This window comes from Pongo pygmaeus, chromosome 7 (genome assembly GCF_028885625.2).
Source record: "Pongo pygmaeus isolate AG05252 chromosome 7, NHGRI_mPonPyg2-v2.0_pri, whole genome shotgun sequence".
NCBI lineage: Eukaryota > Metazoa > Chordata > Mammalia > Primates > Hominidae > Pongo > Pongo pygmaeus.
In genome coordinates, this window is record NC_072380.2 from 110,493,174 (window position 1) to 110,512,450 (window position 19,277).

A 19,277-nucleotide genomic window follows, 5' to 3' on the forward strand; every position below is an offset into this window, starting at 1 on the left:
AGGCATGTGCCACCAGGCCCGATTAATTTTTGTATTTTTAGTAGAGAGGGGTTTCACCATGTTGGCCAGGCTGGTCTCAAAATCCTGACCTCGAGTGATCTGCCTGCCTCAGCCTCCCAAAGTGCTGGGGTTTCAGGCATAAGACACCACACCTGGCCTTAAAATTTCTTAATAAAAGTAAGTATAGCGATTCATACTATCATATAAATTTAAAATGATGCATGTTGTATTGAACTGATTTGTGTGACCCTGATTCTAAACACTTTTTTTTTTTTTTTTTTTTTTTAAGACAGAGTCCCACTCTGTCACCCAGGCTGGAGTGCAGTGGCGTGATCTCGTCTCACTGCAACTTCTGCCGCCTGAGTTCAAGCCATTCTCCTGCCTCAGCCTCCCGAGTAGCTGGGACTACAGGTGCACACCACTACACCCACCTAATTTTTGTATTTTTAGTAGAGATGTGGTCTCACCATGCTGGCCAGGCTGGTCTTGGACTCCCAACTTCAGGTGATCCGCCCGCCTTGGCCTCCCAAAGTGCTGGGATTACAGGCATGAGCCACCACACCCGGCCCTGATTCTTTTTTTTTTTTGAGACGGAGTTTCGCCCTTGTCACCCAGGCTGGAGTGCAGTGGTGCGATCTCGGCTCACTGCAACCTCCGCCTCCCGGGTTCAAGCGATTCTGCTGCCTCAGCCTCTTGAGTAGCTGGGATTACAGCCTCTAAACACTTTTAAAAGAATCATTTTGGCCAGGCGCGGTGGCTCATGCCTGTAATCCCAGACCAGCCTGGCCAACATGGTGAAACCCCGTCTCTACTAAAAATACAAAAATTAGCTGGGTGTGATGTCGGGCACCTGTATTGGGAGGCTGAGGCCGGAGAATCGTTTGAACCCAGGAGGCGGAGGTTGCAGTGAGCTGAGATGCGCCACTGCACTCCAGCCTGGGCGACAGGGTGAGACTCCAATTAAAAAAAAAAAAAAAAAAGAGTCATTCAATGACAAGAGAAGAGGCTTTCCATGGCAGCTGTACTGTTGTAGAGTAGCTTTGGGTTGGAGAGAGGGTTTGGGGCCCAGCACCTCACTAGGAAGTCACGAGGCCCAATGGTGACTTTTCCAACCACCAGCACACCCCTAGCAGTTCAGTGGAGAACAAAGTAATAGTGATTTCAAATAGCAGTTATTTAGTGGATCAGTATAGATTATCTTCAAGTTTCTGGATATAAGAGTTTTTAAACAACATTTTTTTGGTTTTCTTGGTGGGGGTAGAAATAACACTTTCTGCCTAGGTACTTATATGTAACAGAATGACTATTTTAGGCAATAATTACAAAAGAAGGATGTTATTAAAATAATTACTTTTTTCTTAGTATAAAACAATACATGTTCATTGTAGAAACTTCAGAAAATATAAACTTTAAAAGATGAAATGTTACTCATAATTCATCAAAGATGATCACTGTTAGTATGTTGATGTATATGAGGGATTATTTTTTTAATTGCAAAACTTGTTGCAATAACAAGTTAGTCAAAGCACAACTATCAATAGAACTTTGAGTCTGTTGAGTCAATGAGCCAGCACTTAATCCATTGGAGATAATAGGTTATAGAGAATGTTCCGGTAATTCTTGCTATATTCATAAACATTGATTAGTGCTGCAGAGTAAGCAACTCTGCCTAAGTACATTAATGCTTAGCTGACCACAATTTATGATTTGTGCTAGATGAAGTGGAATCCTTTATTTGGATTTTTCATGCTTTCCAATTGCTAAACACATGGCAGAAGTGAGAAAAATTGTAAGCTCTTCTGAGGGAAGGAAAGTTAGTTCAAACTTCATTCTCCTCCCCTAAGTCTAGTACAAATTTGTCATTCTATAAGTATTTGTTGGTAACAAATGCTCTTTATTCTTATGTAATCATGGCAATTTCCTTATAACTAAAAATAATTCACTTTATGGGAAATTATGGCCAAAATTTTAATGAAATTATTCATACTGCTGGGTCAACATTTATACTTTTGATTCAATAAATATGTTATTAGAACTAATAAAAAGTGTTAAAAAGTTTATCTTGCTGTGTTTTTTATCTGAATTGTTTTACAGAAACCATTTCTTTTGATTTGTTGTGTTCTTTAGAAAAAAAAGCAGACTTTAAATTAATCTTGGGAGGCTGAGGTGGGAGGGTTGCTTGAGGCCAGGAGTTCAAGACTAACCTGGGCAACTTAATGAGACCCTGTCTTTTCAAAAACATAAAAATATTAGCCGGGTGTGGTGGTATGTGTCTGTAATCCCAGCTACTCAGGAGGCTGAAGTGGGAGGAATGCTTCAGCCAGGAGATTGAGGCTGCCGTGAGACATCATTGTGCTACTGCACTCCAGCCTGGGTGACAGAGTGAGAGCATCTCAAAAAATAAAAAAAATAAAAAGACCAACATGCAATGTTCCCCACTCCCCCACAAAAATTTAACAAATTCTAGTGATTCTCCTTCAGTGTGGAAAGAAAGGCTCCAAGCCAAGACCCAGCCACTAACTAATTAATTAACGTGGGTACCAGCATCTTATTTCCAGCTCTTTCATTCTAGAGTTTGATTTTGAAGTCATGACCTATATACAACTATTCCCCCTAGACCCAACCTGGCCAGCGTGTCTAATTTCCTGGCTTTGGCTTAGGAACAGGAACTTAAGCTGAGCTGGACCAATCAGAGGCTTCCCTGAGATTCTTCTGCCAGAGAGATCAGGAAATGGTTATCTTTCTGCTGGGGTTAGTGCAATCATAGCCTGTATCTGGGGTCTGCAGCATCTTCCCCCAAGAGACAGATGGAGCCATGAGGTTTCTGGGCTACATGTGCCTAAAGCCAGCTGTACTCTGGCCTCTGTGACCTAAGCCTATGCATTTATCTCTTTTCTCCACTTAATACTAGTTTGAGTTGGGTTTCTGTAACTTACTAATAAAAGACTCTTAATATTAAAAGTAGAAAAAAAGTGACTATCAATGAGCTGGAGAAAATAATAAATATAAGAGCAGAAATAATGATAAAGAAAAGAAAGACATAATAGAAAGGATCAACAAAGCCAAAAAGTGGTTCTTTAAAAAGATTAATAAAATTAATAAACTTCTGGCAAAGACTGATAAAGAAAAAAAAAAGAAGCCCAAATAAATCATATCAGAGATGAAAAGGGGGGACAGATATAGCAAAGATTAAAAAGATGTCTACAAATGTGAAAATTTACATGCAAATTCTGCAACACTGTAAATGGCCAAAACTGCTGAAGACTAGAAAGTTTAAATGAGGTTTCATGTAATAGTTGGCCAAAACTGTTGAAAAAAATAAACTGTATAAAAGTGTATGAAGTCAGCTGGGTGCGGTGGCTCACACCTGTAATCCCAGCACTTTGGGAGGCCGAGGTGGACGGATCATGAGGTCAGGAGATCGAGACCATCCTGGCTAACTCGGTGAAATCCTGTCTCTACTAAAAATATAAAAAAAAAAATTAGTCGGGCGTGGTGGCGGGCGCCTGTAGTCCCAGCTACTCGGGAGGTTGAGGCAGGAGAATGGTGTGAACCTGGGAGGCGAAGCTTGCAGTGAGCCAAGATCACGCCACTGCACTCCAGCCTGGAAGACAGAGCGAGACTCCATCTCAAAAACAAAAAACAAAAACAAACACAAACTAAAAAAAAGTGTATGAAGTCAGAAGTAGGCTTTGAGAAATGAAATAGTTGGAGATTTGAACTTTACCCACCCCCACTAGGCAATACGTTTTAATGTCTAAACTGTTAAGAAATAAGTGAACAAAATCACACCAAAGGAAATCTGCATGTCTATTTTATTTCCATTAGAAAAATATTATCTATATAAAATTTTGGTCCACTTTCTTCTCCTTGACCTCAAATTTAAACACTTTAATTTTACTCAAGTAAAAGCAGAATCACATAACTGACATCAAAACTAAATAGTTCACATTAGTCTGAGTTAGATATGTTCTTGATTATTTCTCAGGAATACAGGAATAATAACTCTTCTTTCCTACCTGGTATTTCTCTTTTATTTATTGAGTAACTATGTAATGGGTATCTCTTTCCTATATTTGGTAATACAGGTGCACACGGGTGTAATTTAAAACAGTAACTGGATTCCTTCTCTAATCTTCAATTCATGTTCAACTCTCCCTATTATATGGTGTTTCCATAATAGCTTCAGATATTTTCATTAAACTCACACTGTCATCAATTGTGAAAATTAAAAGGTTAATTAAGATGTTACATCAATTGTAAAAATGAAAATGTTAACAATTCCAGACTACACAGCACTGGGCCCACTTATAGTGATGCTGTTGTCAGTGGCCCTTGGACAGCTACTGCTTCAATTTCAATTCGGCTGCCCTGTGAGGAAAATGAAAGAATTTGTTGTAATCATTTTGTATAAATTGCAAACTCTATAATACCTACTAAAAACATGCAACCAACAGCAATATAACATTTTTAACATTAAACATTTCAAGGAAGGAAAGGAGAAGGAAATATTCACCAAGAACCTATAATAGACCAGGTTACCATGCTAGGTATATTCATATACTATATTAGCTTATATGATTCTCACAGAAGCCCTATTAGAGAGGTATTTTCCCCTCAATTCACAGAATGATATGCCGAAGTGTAGAAGGAGTAATTAAGTCATCCCAAGTCACAAGCTAGATAGCAGAGGTTGAACCCTTGTCTTGTGATTCCAAGTTCAGAGCTCTTTCTACTACACCCAGTACCTTAATAGGTTTGATAATGATCATTCCAAGTAACAACTAATTAAAGCAATACAAATGACACCCTTAAAACATAAATTTTCTTTAGTAGAAAGTGCAAGTGGAAGTCAGTAAGAGCTGCTTTTTTATAGGTAGGAATATTGTGCTGCTAAGCTTCGAGTTAAAAGTAGCAAAATCAAAATGGTGAGAAATATGTGTGCCCCTGGTTTAGAGATTATTTTTCTAGTGGAAGGCTTAGATTTTTAATTGTACAATATCCAGGTGAAATTTTTACTGCAGAACTCACAAACAAACCTGGCTCAAATTTATAGTCCCGTAAGTAACATTACAAGAGTACAGCTGCTTTTTATTTTTTCTCACAAATTTTTTTTTTTTTTGAGACGGAGTCTCACTCTGTTGCCCAGGCTGGAGCGCAGTGGCGCGATCTCGGCTCACTGCAAGCTCCGCCTCTCGGGTTCACGCCATTCTCCTGCCTCAGCTTCCCGGGTAGCTGGGACTACAGGCGCCCACCACCATGTCCGGCTAATTTTTTTTTGTATTTCTAGTAGAGATGGGGTTTCACCGTGTGAGCCAGGATGGTCTCGATCTCCTGACCTCGTGATCCGCCTGCCTCGGCCTCCGAAAGTGCTGGGATTACAGGCGTGAGCCACCTCGCCTGGCCTTTTCTCACAATTTAAGTATTCTGATTTTGATTCTATGTTCATGTGTTGTCTTAAAAGGTTTCTTAATTTTTTTTTCATGCATGTAATATGGGTATTTCCTTTCAGACTTTAAGTCTCTGGGGAAGCAGGGTCTATTTCTTTTCTTTCTTTCTTTTTTTTTTTTTAGAGACAAGTTCTCACTGTTAACCAGGCTGCAGCACAGTGGTTTGATTATAGCTCTCTGCAGCCTTGAACTCCTGGGTTCAAGTGTTCCTCTCACCTCAGCCTCCCAAGTAGCTGGGACTATAGGTTTGCACCACCACCATGCATGGCTAATTTTAAATTTTTTTTGTAGGGATGGCTGTCTTGCTATGTTGCCCAGGCTGGTTTAGAACTCCTGGCCTCAAGCGATCCTCCTGTGTTGGCCTCTCAAAGCACTGGGATTACAGGGGTAAGCCACCCTGCCCAGGCTACTTCTTTTAAGTTTCCTTTCACAGTGCTTAGTTTACTTATAGAACGAAAACAATGTAGAAATTGAAAACTGTGTACATTAGTCATTTAAAGTGTACTTACTTTGGGTAAAGCAGCAACTTGGTAAGCAGCTCTAGCAGGAAAATTACTCTTGAAATCTGAATTTAAAAGAATTTCATTTTTTTTAATAGACAAGAGTTGAAAAAATAAAGATCAAGTGAAAAATTTTATTTTAGTTTTCAGATATTCTATTGTTATTCAATACTCTACAATTAATAATCTGGCAAATGCTTCACATACTAGTCATTTCTTAGATATAAGCACCATTTTATTTTTATTTTTTTGAAACAGAGTCTTGCTCTGTTGCCCAGGGCTGGAGTGAAGTGGTGTGATCTCGACTTGCTACAACCTCTGTCTCCCACGTTCAAGAGATTCTCCTGCCTCAGCCTCCCGAGTAGCTGGGATTACAGGCGTGCACCACCACGCCTGGCTCATTTTTGTATTTTTAGTAGAGACGGGGCTTCACCATGTTGGCCAGACTGGTCTCAAACTCCTGATGTCAAGTGATCCACACACCTCAGCCTCCCAAAGTGCTGGGATTACAGGTGTGAGCCAGTGTGCCCGGCCTTAAGCAACATTTTAAAAAAGAGGCTCACTATCAGATTTGTTTGATAAAATATTTTGCCATATGATTCCTTTAATAGTTAATACTTTTTAAAATCTCTTAGCTTTCTGGCAAAAAAAAAAAAGAAATACATACTCTACTCTAACATTTTGATCTTGTTTGATGTGAATGGAGTTTTGTTTTTAAAGTGATATTTATAAACTATTTATCTAAATAGGGAACAAGTGCCCATCTCCAGCAATTTTGGCAAGTACTTCCTCTGCCAACTTTGGTCTTTTCTAGTCATTTCTTCAGGAGAGAATAAGTAATGATGCTTTTTCCATGTTATACCTTTGCCTCATCCCACTAGGTGTTGGGGACACCAATTTTCCCTACTATGACATCAATGTTAATAATAGCTAACATTTACTCAGTGCTTGTAACACACCAGCATCTAAGTGCTTTACATGTTGTACTGACTCATTTAATCATTCCACCAACCCTATAAGGTAGCAGTATATTATCTCCATTTTGCATATGAGAAAACCAAGGCATAGAAATATTAAGTAACTAACTAATGAGTCTGAGAGAGCCAGGATAAAGATGGTGGCTGGACCATACAGCAACAGTAAATAAAATCTATGTGTAAAAAACTTTTTAGGAGAGTTTAAAAAGCCTGAGAAGGATTTAATGAAATTAAGCTTTTGAAAAATGGATATGTAGGGTTTCAGTATATTGTTTTAGAGAATGCAATAGAAATGTCTTAGAACTTTTTCATGGGGGGTATACAACATATTTCCAATCAGATTATTAATTCTTTTAAGATCTATGACCATTTCTTTAGCATCTCCTACCACTCTTAATTCATAATGCACATTCATTAATGTGACCAGATTTATTTCTTTTTAAAAATGGAAAATAGGAATAAAGCCAAATTACTTACACTGTTTGTAGATTTCATTGACAGTATTGAAGTCATTTATGTCAGCCAGAAGAACAGTTGTTTTCACCACTAGAAGACAGAAACATTGTCATTAGGTTTAGTTATTTGGTCGGACCCAAAACATTACTTAGAAAAAGGGTGTATGATTCTGAGACTGTCTTGATTAAAATGGGACTGAAATGGGACCAAAGAAGTGAAGTAGAACAGCTGCTATTTAAAACAGCTTTTAAATAGCAACAAAGATACGGCACGGCATCTTACTGGATGCCATGTATTTTTCAAAAAGACCGAAGAAATATCAAAAAGAAATGTGAAATAATATCAAATTGCTCACCATTAGTGAAGTCACAGCCTGCAGCTTTCAGAATTTCACCCATGTTTTTAAGAGCCTGTGAACCAAGCCAAGAAAGGCCTAAGTCACTGATGTTAGATTTAAAACTTTAATTAAATTCAATTAATCATCTTTTACTAATACCTCTTTAAATAGCTTATGTTGCAGAAAAATCCTCCCTACTCGCTTACAAGTGTGTTTCTTGGCTTTCCTTTAATAGAATGAGTCTTTCTGAAATATGGTGAAAAGGTTGTCTCCTTTTGTGTGTAAAAAGACTAGGTTGAAGTTCCTTCTTCAGTGCTAAAATGTGTTAATTGTTCAGCCAATGTCCACAGAAATAATTTCTGGGTTCTTCATTTGATATCACTTCAAGGATAAGGATGAGCTAGTAAGCATTAAAACATGTTTTCTTTTAAAGCAATATTTGACTTCAAAGGGTTCTTTTTCCTTTCTCTCAAAAAACAATATTAGTAAATTATATAACAGTTGGAGACACTGGCTTCTGGAAAAACATTTATCTTTTTTTGGATTCACTCTTCCTTCCCACTTTGCTGGTCACAATGTAATATTTCACTATATTCTTATGTCTTTTAAAATAATCTTCTAAATAGGTAATACATGGATATGGCAACAACAACAACAAAAAACTCAAAAGGTATTAAAAAAGCATATACAGTGTAAAGATATCTCTCACCCCTCTCTCCCTCTCCCAAGTTTCCCTCCTCAGAGGTAACCACTGTTCCTGATTTATTGTATATCCTTCTAGGTACAGTCAATGCTTATGTTACATATTTTTAAACACATGGTAGCATACTGTGCATGTTGTTCTGCATCTTGGATTTATTACCATGGAACAATTTACCTCGGAGATCTTTCCACATTACTTTAGTTGTATTGATCTAGCATAATTTATTCAACCAGTTCTTTATGAGTGGATATTTAGGTTTTTAAAAATCTTTCAGCTAGGCCGGGTGCGGTGGCTCATGCCTGTAATCTCAGCACTTTGGGAGGCTGAGGTGGGTGGATCATGAGGTCAGGAGATCAAGACCATCCTGGCTAACACAGTAAAACCCCGTCTCTACTAAAAATATAAAAAATAAGCCAGGTGTGGTGGCACGTGCCTGTAGTCCCAGTTACTCGGGAGGCTGAGGCAAGAGAATTGCTTGAACCCGGAAGACAGAGGTTGCAGTGAGCTGAGATCATGCCACTGCACACCAGCCTGGGCAACAGAGCAAGGCTGTCTCAAGAAACAAAACAAAACAAACTTTCAGCATTGTATGACTCAGTAAATGCATTAAATTATATTGTTTTATTTTATTTTATTTTTTGAGACAGTGTCTTGCTCTGTGTCCCAGGCTGGAGTGCAGTGGTGTGATCTCGGCTTCCTGCAACTTCCATCTCCCAGGTTTAAGCAATTCTCATGCATCAGCCTCCTGAGTAACTGGGACTACAGGCATGTGCCACCTGACTGGGTTACTTTTCTTTTTGTTTTTTTTTTTGAGACGGGATCTCGCTCTGTCGCCCAGGTTGGAGTGGAGTGGTGCGATCTCAGCTCACTGCAACCTCCGCCTTCCGGGTTCAAACGATTCTCATGCCTTAGCCTCCTGAGTAGCTGGGACTACAGGCACATGCCACCACACCTGGCTAATTTTTGTATTTTCAGTAGAGACGGGGTTTCACCATGTTGGCCAGGCTGGTCTCGAACTCCTGACCTCAGGTGATCTGCCCGCCTCGGCCTCCCAAAGTGCTGGGATTACAGGTGTGAGCCATTGTGCCTGGCCTCCCCCCGCTAATTTTTGTATTTTTAGTAGAGATGGGGTTTCACCATGTTGTCCAGGCTAGTCTTGAACTCCTGACCTCAAGTGATCTGCCAGCCTCGGCCTCCCAAAGTGCTGGGATTACAGACGTGAGCCACACTGTGCCTGGTCTAAATTATGGTTTAATTATATTTATTGGATTAAAATTACATTCCCCATTCTTATTTTTAAGAATGTTGACTTTTTACTTCTGTGGTGGTTTTTTTTTTTTTTTTTTTTTTTTGAAGAAGGGCAGGTCAGTGGCCCTGACAAGAAAATTTCCCAATCCATGTGGAAGTGGCAACATGTCATCTGACGTCAATGATTCAGGTTTAAGGTCACTTTAGTGTTAAGGAAGTGGAATCTCTCTTTTGGTTGTTAGATGATTCACGATCAATCAAATTTCCAACTCTTAGATCAAAAACTATGTTAAATCAAGCAGTAAGTAGTTTAAAAAACATTTATCTGTTAATCTCTATAAAACAAATCAGGCAAGTGGATTCTTAATACTCTTCAACATTAAAAAGGTAGTAGAAAAGGGAACCTCAAATGTGGAAAACGACTTACTTGTTTAGCTTCTTCTGCTACCCCTCCCGACACAAGCTGTCCACTTGAAGGGTCCATGCCTATCTGTCCTGAAATGTAAATGGTCCTGTCGACTAATACAGCTTGACTGCAATAAACAGAAAGCTAGTGTATTTATGTAAGTATAAAACATAAAATTCAATGCTAGAAGACTTTTTTGATAGGACAGAGAAGTATAAATAGTAAAAAAAAAAAAAAAAAAGATACATTGGACTTCATGAAAATTAAAAACTTTTGTTTATCAAAGACATCTTTAAGAAAATGAAAAGGGGCTGGGTGCTGTAATCCTAGTGCTTTGGGAGGGTGAAGCAGGAGGATCGCTTGGGACCAGGAGTTTGAGACCAGCCTGGGCAACCACTCAGTCTCTACAAAAAACAATAAAAAAATAGCCAAGCATGGTGACGCACACCCGTAGTCCCAGCTACTCAGGAGGCTAGGGTGATTGAATTGCTTGGGCCCAGGAGTTGAAGGCTGAAGTGAGCCATGAGTATACCACTGCGCTCCAGCCTCAGTGGCACTGGGTAACAGAGAGAAACCCAAAATAAAAAAAGCGGTTGGGGGAAGAAAAGGCAAGTCATAGATTGGGAGAAAAATATTTGCAAAACATATACCTAATAAAGTACCTATATCCAGAATATAAGAAGAACTCTTAAAGTCAATAATGTGAAGACAAACCCAATAAAATATGAGCAAATGATACTTCACAAAAGAAAATATACAAAGAGTTAGAGTACATTAAATTTGCTCAACATTAGTAGTCATTAGAGAAATGCAAAGCAAAACCACACACTAAGACATCACTAATAAAGCAAGCATTGGCAATGGGTGGGGAGCAACCCTCATACATTGTTGGTAGTAATGCAAAATGGTACAGCCACTTTAGAAAATAGTTTGGCAGTTTCTTTAAAAATTTAAACATATATTTAACATACAACCCAGCAAACTCTTCTTTTAGAGACAGGGTCTTGCTCTGTCACCCAGGCTGGAGTGCAGTGGTAGGATGTTGGCTCACTGAAGCCTTGACCTCCCAGGCCCAAGCGATCCTCCCATCTCAGCCTCCTAAGTAGCTGGGACTAAAGGTGTGCACCAACATGCCTCACTAATTTTTTATTTTAATATTTATTTATTTTTATTTTTTGTAGAGATGAGGTCTTGCTATGTGGCCTAGGCTGGTCTCAAACTCCTGGACTCAAGTGATCCTCCTGCCTTGGCCTCCCAAAGTGCTGGGATTACAGGCTTGAGCCTCAACTCAGCAATTTCTTTCCTAGGCAACTATCCAAGAGAAATGAAAACATATGTCCAAAGACTTTACGTGAATGTTCAGAATAGCATTATTTATAGCAAAAAAGCAAGACGCACACACATGCACCCACTGATAGATCCAACAAAGGACTATATATTGTCTTATTTCACTTAAATGAAACCTTAGAAAAGACAATAGCAGCAGCAGATGATTAATTGTTGTCTAGGGCCAGGGGTGATCATAAATGGGTACAAGGGAATTTTTTGGGAGTGATGGAAATATTCTAAAATTTGACTGTTATAGTGGATGCATGATTCTATACATTTACCAAAACTCATGGAACACTATACTTAATTAAAATAGGCAACTTGTTTTTTTGAGATGGAGTCTCACTCTGTCGCCCAGGCTGGAGTGCAGTGGCACAATCTTGGCTCACTGCAACCTCCGCCTCCCGGGTTCAAACAATTCTCCTGCCTCAGCCTCCCAAGTAGCTGGGATTACAGGTGTGAGTCACCATGCCCAGCTAATTTTTGCATTTTTAGTAGAGATGGGGTTTTGCCATGTTGGCCAGCCTGGTCTTTAACTCCTGACCTCAGGTGATCCGCCTGCCTCGGCTTCCCAAAGTGCTGGGATTACAGTCATGGGCCACCACACCCAGCCATTAAAATGGGTAACTTTTATAAGTAACTTATACCTCAATATAGCTGTAAAGCAAAAAAATGCAATTTCAAGAGCACTTTTAAAAACATAAGTAGTCATCCTCTGACAAGATTAGTCACTGCTTACTGAAGGATCAATTAAGGATGTACTTTTGAGGGTCCACTTCTGATATGGCTTGGCTGTGCCCTTGCCCAAACCTCATCTCGAATTGTAATACCCATAGTCCCCACATGTTGAGAGTAGGACCTGGTGGGAGGAGACTGGACCATGGGGGCAGATTCCCCCATGCTGTTCTCGTGATAGTGAGTTCTCACGTGATCTAACAGTTTTATAAGTGTCTGACAGTTCCTCCTACACGTGCACACTCTCTCTTGCTTGCCATCATATACGATGTGCCTCTTCCCCTTCCGCCATTATTGTAAGTTTCTTGAGGCCTCCCCAGCCATGTGGAACAGTGAGTCAATGAAGCCTCTTTTCTTTATAAATACTCGGGTTATATCTTTATAGCAGTGTGAAAACGAACTAATACAACTTCATTTCTGCAAAGTGCTTACTTCTGTAACTGACTTTTTCTGTTATGAGGATGCTAAATTTCAGAAGTAGGATAAAATCACAGGAAAAAGAATACAATACATTGATACCTGAAAAAAAGCCAAACAAGTCTACTTTTTATAGGAATCATATTAGTTTTGGGATGAAGAAAGCCTGTTTTTTTAAGATGTTGAAGAAAGAAGCCTTAATGTAATTTTAATTTAGAAGTGAAATGTGGCAGGGCATGGTGGCTCATGCCTATAATCCCAGCACTTTGGGAGGCTGAGGCAGGCAGATCACTTGAGGCCAGGAGTTCAAGGCCAGTCTTGCCAACATGGGGAAATCCTGTCTCTACTAAAAAGCACAAGAATTAGCCAGTGGTGGTGCACACCTGTAATTCCAGCTACTTGGGAGGCTGAGGCATGAGAATCACTTGAACCTGGGAGGTGGAGGTTGTAGTAAGCCAAGATCACATTACTGTACTCCAGCCTGGGTGACAGAGCAAGACTCTGTGTCCAAAAAAAAAAAAAAAAGTGAAATTTGTTTTAAAATTTCTATGCTTATTTATAAATTTAAGATAGTCTCATTTTAATCATCTTCTTTTAGTTCCCTATTCTTCCATTTTCCAACATGCTCCAAACTTTCCTCTTTTATTTCATGAAGTTTTCCCTGGTCTTCTTGACCACATTTTTTTTTCTTTATAATTTATTTTTGAATAGTTCACATGGTTCAAAAATCCAGAAAATATACAAAGAATTGCAGTGAAAAGTCTTTCTTCCATTCTTATTCCCTATTTGCTCAGTTCCCAGCCCAGAACCATTGTTCTTCTTTATGTATTCATCCAGTTTCTTTAATGAACAAATAACTAAAACAAATATATATTTCTCTCTTCTTTTACATAAAATATGGTATATTAAACATTCTTGTACACTTTGTTTTTTTCACTCAACAGAATATCATGAAGATCTTTCCATAAGTATATGTAGAGTGCTTCCTCATTTTTTTTAACAGCTACATATGTTTTACAATATGAATGTGCTTTATTTAATGAGTCACCATTGCTTCTGATATTTTGTTATCATAAATAAAACTACACTAAACACACACACACACACACACACACACACACACACACACACACACACACACTTTCCCTAAGTAACTAAGCTTTTGTTTCCCCTGGATCCCAGGAGTGCTTTGGTTGTATCTTCCTTATACTATGTACAGGATCCTGCCTCGTGTTGTAACTCATCCTGTTATTATCCTGTCTCCCAAGGTATCTTAGACTCTAAACTCTTTGAGGTTGGGGTAATGTCTTACCATGTCTCTGTAGCTGTGTAGGGTGTAGGTGATTCCTTGCATACAGTAGGCACACTATAACTACTTGCTGATGTTTTGCTCTTTAACCACTTAGTAGCATAAACAATTTTGGTTGTCAGTGAATCTCTTTTTAGCAGGACCTGTTGACTTATACCAAATGCTTTGGAGAGAGCTAATGAGGTATGTTTAAACTTGGTAACATGACTCAGAAAGACTAGAAAGTCTTCTCAACTATCTGGCTTTCATACTGGCCCACAAATAGATAACTACTGAGTTTGTTAACTTGTAATCTTTTCTCAGGTTAAATAATACCATCAGTAACACTGTTTTTTATTAACTGTCCTATGTAGAATTAGGGTGTCTGCCCTAGGTCCTGTGCAAAGTGCCTTCAGCTTTCCCCATATCTGAAACACACTTTAAGACCATATGCATTATTATTTATCAGAAACTTCATGATAGTAAAAAGAAACTCTTATTTTCAAAATATAAAAAGCAAGCACTGGAGCTGAGACCATCTGAGCTATGTGAGTTATCTCTTATAGATCTAAAGAGGTTTGTTCATAAGAATAATTGGCTAGTTGACACTTTCTGAGCATAAGAATCCTACTATCCAAAGACAAGTGGTTGGACTTCCGAAAATTTAAAAGTGCACTGTTCTACTACCAGGTTAAAGGGTAATCACACTTTCAAAAGCATTCTAATAATTCTCAAATCATAGTCTATACCACACGGGCTACCGCTTCAAAAATTTATAATTATGAGGACGGTGTGCAAAATGCGCAATGCAAAGCAATGCGATGTTGAAATCTTTCAAGGTTCTGTCTGGAAGTATTCCTGAAATGTGCTGAGCTGATTGGCTAATTAGTGACAACACCCCATCCATCCCAATGCCAGGGACTGAAAGTTCAACACATTTGAATTCTTCCTGGAGAGGACCCAGGATTTTCAAAAAGTGTACTCACTACACACTCCACACACAAAAACTCTTGTTTCCAAAAGATTCCTAAAACATGTCCAATTAACTTTATCAGAATATAAGTAGTTAGTGGCAGTCTGTTTTTTTTCCTTAAACATTAACTATTGAAAATAAGCACCATTTCTAGTCACCTAGTGCACAAGAGGCACAATGTCCTGGAAGTCTCCACACCATGAAGCTGGCTGGTGGCTTTTTTTTCTTGTCATACTGGCACATTCATATGATGATTCCCCTCTTTTTTGCTTTCAGCTTTATAAAGACAGTTGACTCCCACCTACCTTCAAGTCAACCAGGAACATTACTGTTATGCTTTCTTTCTTGAACAAAGTCCACAGAGTATCTCTAAATAGGTCAAGGAAGGGGTATGCTCTTTAGCAGGCTCCAGGACAAAGTGTCTCTAATAATCATTTTGATTTGGTTGTGTCCCTCTTGTTTGGAGGTAAAAGTGTTTTTCTAAATGCTACCACTGTGTGATTGAGAGAAAGACATTAGGGCAGAAGGAGAAAAAAAATCACAAATTTTTACTTATAATATCCCCTAACTATTCTCACTTTCTTTACCTCCAAATTTCTATCAGAATTACTATCAGAATTCTTTTTAAAAGATCTGATCATGTTCCACCCTGCTTAAAAACATTTATCCTGGGCAACATGGTAAAACCCCAGCTCTATAAAAAATACAAAAATTATCTGGGCATGGTGGCCTGAGCCTGTAGTCCCAGCTACTTGGGAAGCTGAGGTGGGAGGATGGCTTGAGCCCGGGAGGTTGAGGCGGCAATAAGCCGTGATTCCGGCTCCAGCCTGGGTGACACAGCGAAACACTGTCTCAATATACACACATACAAACACACAATCACAACAACCACAAGAAAAAAAACACATTTGATTGTTCCTCATTATATACAAAATAAAGTTTATATTCTTCCATTTAGTATTGGAAACCACCACAACCTGTACCCTGCTAAAATCTTCTTTTTTTTTTTTTGAGACAGAGTCTCGCTCTGTAGCCCAGGCTGGGGTGCAGTGGTGCGATCTTGGCTCACCGCAACCTCTGCCTTCCAGGTTCAAGAAATTCACTGCCTTAGCCTCCTGAGTAGCTGGGATTACAGGCATACACCACTATGCCCGGCTAATTTTTTTTTTTTTTTTTTGTATTTTTAGTAGAGACGGGGTTTCACCATCTTGGCCAGGCTGGTCTTGAACTCCTGACCTTGTGATCCACCTGCCTTGGCCTCCCAAAGTGCTGGGATTACAGGCGTGAGCCACTGCGCCTGGCCAAAATCTAATTTTTATTGGTCACTTTTATTTAATTCCCACAATAATCTTATCAAGTGATATTATTTATGCCCATTTAGAAGACAAAGAAGCAAACTAAGAGAGGTTAAGTCACTCTGCAAGATCATATAATTAAAAAGAGGCAAAACAAAAATTCAAATCCAAAGTCCAACTCTTAATCAGTATTTCTCAAAGGAGTCAGTCATACACAGTAAAACATAGTCAGAAAATGATTCCTTTTCCAATTTTTTTTTCAATCTATACCAGGGACAACAAAGTAAATGATTAAGACTAGGCTCTAGTACCCATTTCCTAAATTCAAATTTTGTTACATCACTTTTTAGTGGTGTAACTTTTGGCAAATTATTTAATTTTGCACACATCAGTTTCTTCATCTGAAAAATGGGGACTATAATATAACCATGCACATAAATCACTTAGAACAGTGCCTGGTGCTGGCCAGGCGTGGTGGCTGACACCTGTAATCCCAGCACTTTGGGAAGCCGAGGTAGGTGGATCGCTTTAGGTCAGGTGTTCAATACCAGCCTGACCAACACAGTGAAACCCTGTCTCTACTAAAAATACAAAAATTAGCCGGGTGTGGTGGCACCTGCCTGTAATCCCAGTTACTTGGGAGGCTGAGACATGAGAATCACTTGAATCTGTGGGGTGGAGGTTGCAGTGAGCTGAGACTGCGCCACTGCACTCTAGCCTGGGCAACAGAGCGAGACTCTGTCTCAACAAAAAAAAAAAAAAAAAAAGGATAGTGCCCGATGCTGCTGAGTAAGCATCAGTAAATGTTAGCAATGATGACTCTACCCCGTTTGATTACATTAAGGAGAAAAAAAAATCATCTTTAGAAAACAAATTAAAACATCACTTGAAAGTTTTTAATTAAACTTTTTTTTTTTAAAGTAGAAATGGGGTCTCACTATGTTGCCCAGGCTGGTCTTGAACTCCTGACCTCAAGCAATCCTCTTACCTCGGCCTCCCACAGTGCTGGGATTACAGGCGTGAACCACAGTGCCTAGCTAAAGAAACATCACTCTTAACAAAGAGAGAGCAGGCCTCAGGTTTTGAGCCAACTGCAATATCTAGCTAAAATTTAATACCTTTTTTTAATTGAGTTTATTTTTTACTATTACTTTCTATTGAATCGTTTTCTATTTAGTGTACTGTTGTAAAGTTTCCTTTTTCAATTAACTTGTTAAATAAAATGAAGTGAGCCATCTCAAAGAAATAGGTTAAGTAAATTATGAGTGATATACAGATTAGGCAAACAAACAAAAAAGATAGAAGTAGCACTTGAATTATGAAAACTTTCTCCCCAAAATCTTTATACCATGCATTCTTCTACTTCCATGCCCGTCACTCAGCCATTCCCTCTACCCGACTTCCACCTGCATGCCCGTCACTCAGCCATTCCCTCTACCCGACTTCCACCTGCATGCCCGTCACTCAGCCATTCCCTCTACCCGACTTCCACCTGCATGCCCGTCACTCAGCCATTCCCTCTACCCGACTTCCACCTGCATGCCCGTCACTCAGCCATTCCCTCTACCCGACTTCCACCTGCATGCCCGTCACTCAGCCATTCCCTCTACCCGACTTCCACCTGCATGCCCGTCACTCAGCCATTCCCTCTACCCGACTTCCACCTGCATGCCCGTCACTCAGCCATTCCCTCTACCCGACTTCCACCTGCATGCCCGTCACTCAGCCATTCCCTCTACCCGACTTCCACCTGCATGCCCGTCACTCAGCCATTCCCTCTACCCGACTTCCACCTGCATGCCCGTCACTCAGCCATTCCCTCTACCCGACTTCCACCTGCATGCCCGTCACTCAGCCATTCCCTCTACCCGACTTCCACCTGCATGCCCGTCACTCAGCCATTCCCTCTACCCGACTTCCACCTGCATGCCCGTCACTCAGCCATTCCCTCTACCTGACTTCCACCTGCATGCCCGTCACTCAATGACTTCCTGTTGAAATCCTTAATAAATTAATTTAAAAATCAAACTTTACAACACTACTATAAATGACAAAACCAACCTTCAAAACCAAAGGACTACCTCTCACAAGGAACCTTCCTAAATCTTCTTTTTCCTCTTCCACCCCAAGTTAAAATCAATTTGTCTTTTTTCTCCTTTACTCCCTACCCCACTTGCCCTCTCACTTCCACTGCATTTTATTTATTTCCAAGTTTTCTACAATAATTCCTGTTCTGCCACATCTCAGTGCCTTTACTCACAGCAGTAGGTTTAAAGGAGGGAGCTGTTGATGGGGCTCTTTTCAGTTGAGAGAGGGGCAGACCAAGTATGAAGCGAATGAAAGAAGTTGGTCATAAAGGGCTGCATGTTTTATGATTCAATTTATAGGAAATGTCCACAACAAGCAAATCCATGAAGATGCAAGTAGATTGTCAGGGGCCAGGGGGAGAGGAGAATGGGGAAAGAATGCTAATGGCGATGGGATTTATTTTTGGGGTGATGTAAATGTTCTGAAGAAAGTGGTGATGGCTGCACAACTCTCTGAGTATGGTCAAAACCACTGAATTGTACATGTTAAAGCGGGTGAATCTTACGGTACGTGAATTCTATCTCAATAAAGCTGTTACCAAGAAAACAAAAACGACCCCCTCCCCCAAACAAAACACAGGGTCTGAAGGCTTCTAACTGGGGAGAGCTTTCTGGCAGGCTGGGCTCCGCAGCGAGGCAGCCCCAGAACGAGCAAAGTCCCATGGAGTGCAGGTTCCTGGTCCCATCGTGGCTCCCAACTCTCTGTGGGTCTTCGGGCGCGTTGCTCACTTTCCAGGCTCAATTTCCTTGCGTGTTAGCTGGGGCTCAGGCCCGGAGTGGCCCCAACCCCGAATCCCCGAACCCGCACGCTCTGGGTCCGACACTGCTTCCACCAGCCACGTTACCTGTAGGGTCCAATGGCCCCTGGGGCTTTCGCGGTGCTGATCACCCTTCTGATCAAGGACGACATGGCTAAGCCTTCCCTCTTCCAGCCCCTTCAGGAGAAGAAGCCCCAGCACCAGCCCTGCTGGCTTCTTACTGGACTGACCAACCACAGCAGCGCCTCTGCGCCACAGCTCCCGCTGGGGGCGGGCTCACGCGGCATTCTGGGAACTGTAGTTTCGGCGACGCTCCAG

The 19,277-nt window shown here is 40.3% G+C and overlaps 1 protein-coding gene across 1 annotated transcript; it reads right to left on the minus strand.

The window, feature by feature from the left end:
• Window positions 1-3,797: 3,797 nt before the first annotated feature.
• RIDA (reactive intermediate imine deaminase A homolog) lies at window positions 3,798-19,216 on the minus strand. Its single transcript, XM_054499916.2, has 6 exons — window positions 19,047-19,216; window positions 10,099-10,204; window positions 7,739-7,793; window positions 7,405-7,473; window positions 5,960-6,015; window positions 3,798-4,371 (listed from the first exon to the last, which is right to left on the minus strand). The coding sequence occupies exons 1-6, from the start codon at window positions 19,109-19,111 to the stop codon at window positions 4,309-4,311; spliced, it is 414 nt and encodes a 137-aa protein (XP_054355891.1). The 5' UTR covers window positions 19,112-19,216; the 3' UTR covers window positions 3,798-4,308.
• Window positions 19,217-19,277: the final 61 nt, after the last annotated feature.

Bases quoted from the DNA above. Each gene is read 5' to 3' on its own strand.
- RIDA (XM_054499916.2), bottom strand. From the start codon at position 19,111: ATGTCGTCCTTGATCAGAAGGGTGATCAGCACCGCGAAAGCCCCAGGG. The intron at 7,794-10,098 runs GTAAGTCGTTTT...CTTGGTTCACAG, and splicing joins TAGCAGAAGAAGCTAAACAA to GCTCTTAAAAACATGGGTGA. The intron at 4,372-5,959 runs GTAAGTACACTT...TTTTCCTCACAG, and splicing joins AAGTTGCTGCTTTACCCAAA to GGCAGCCGAATTGAAATTGA.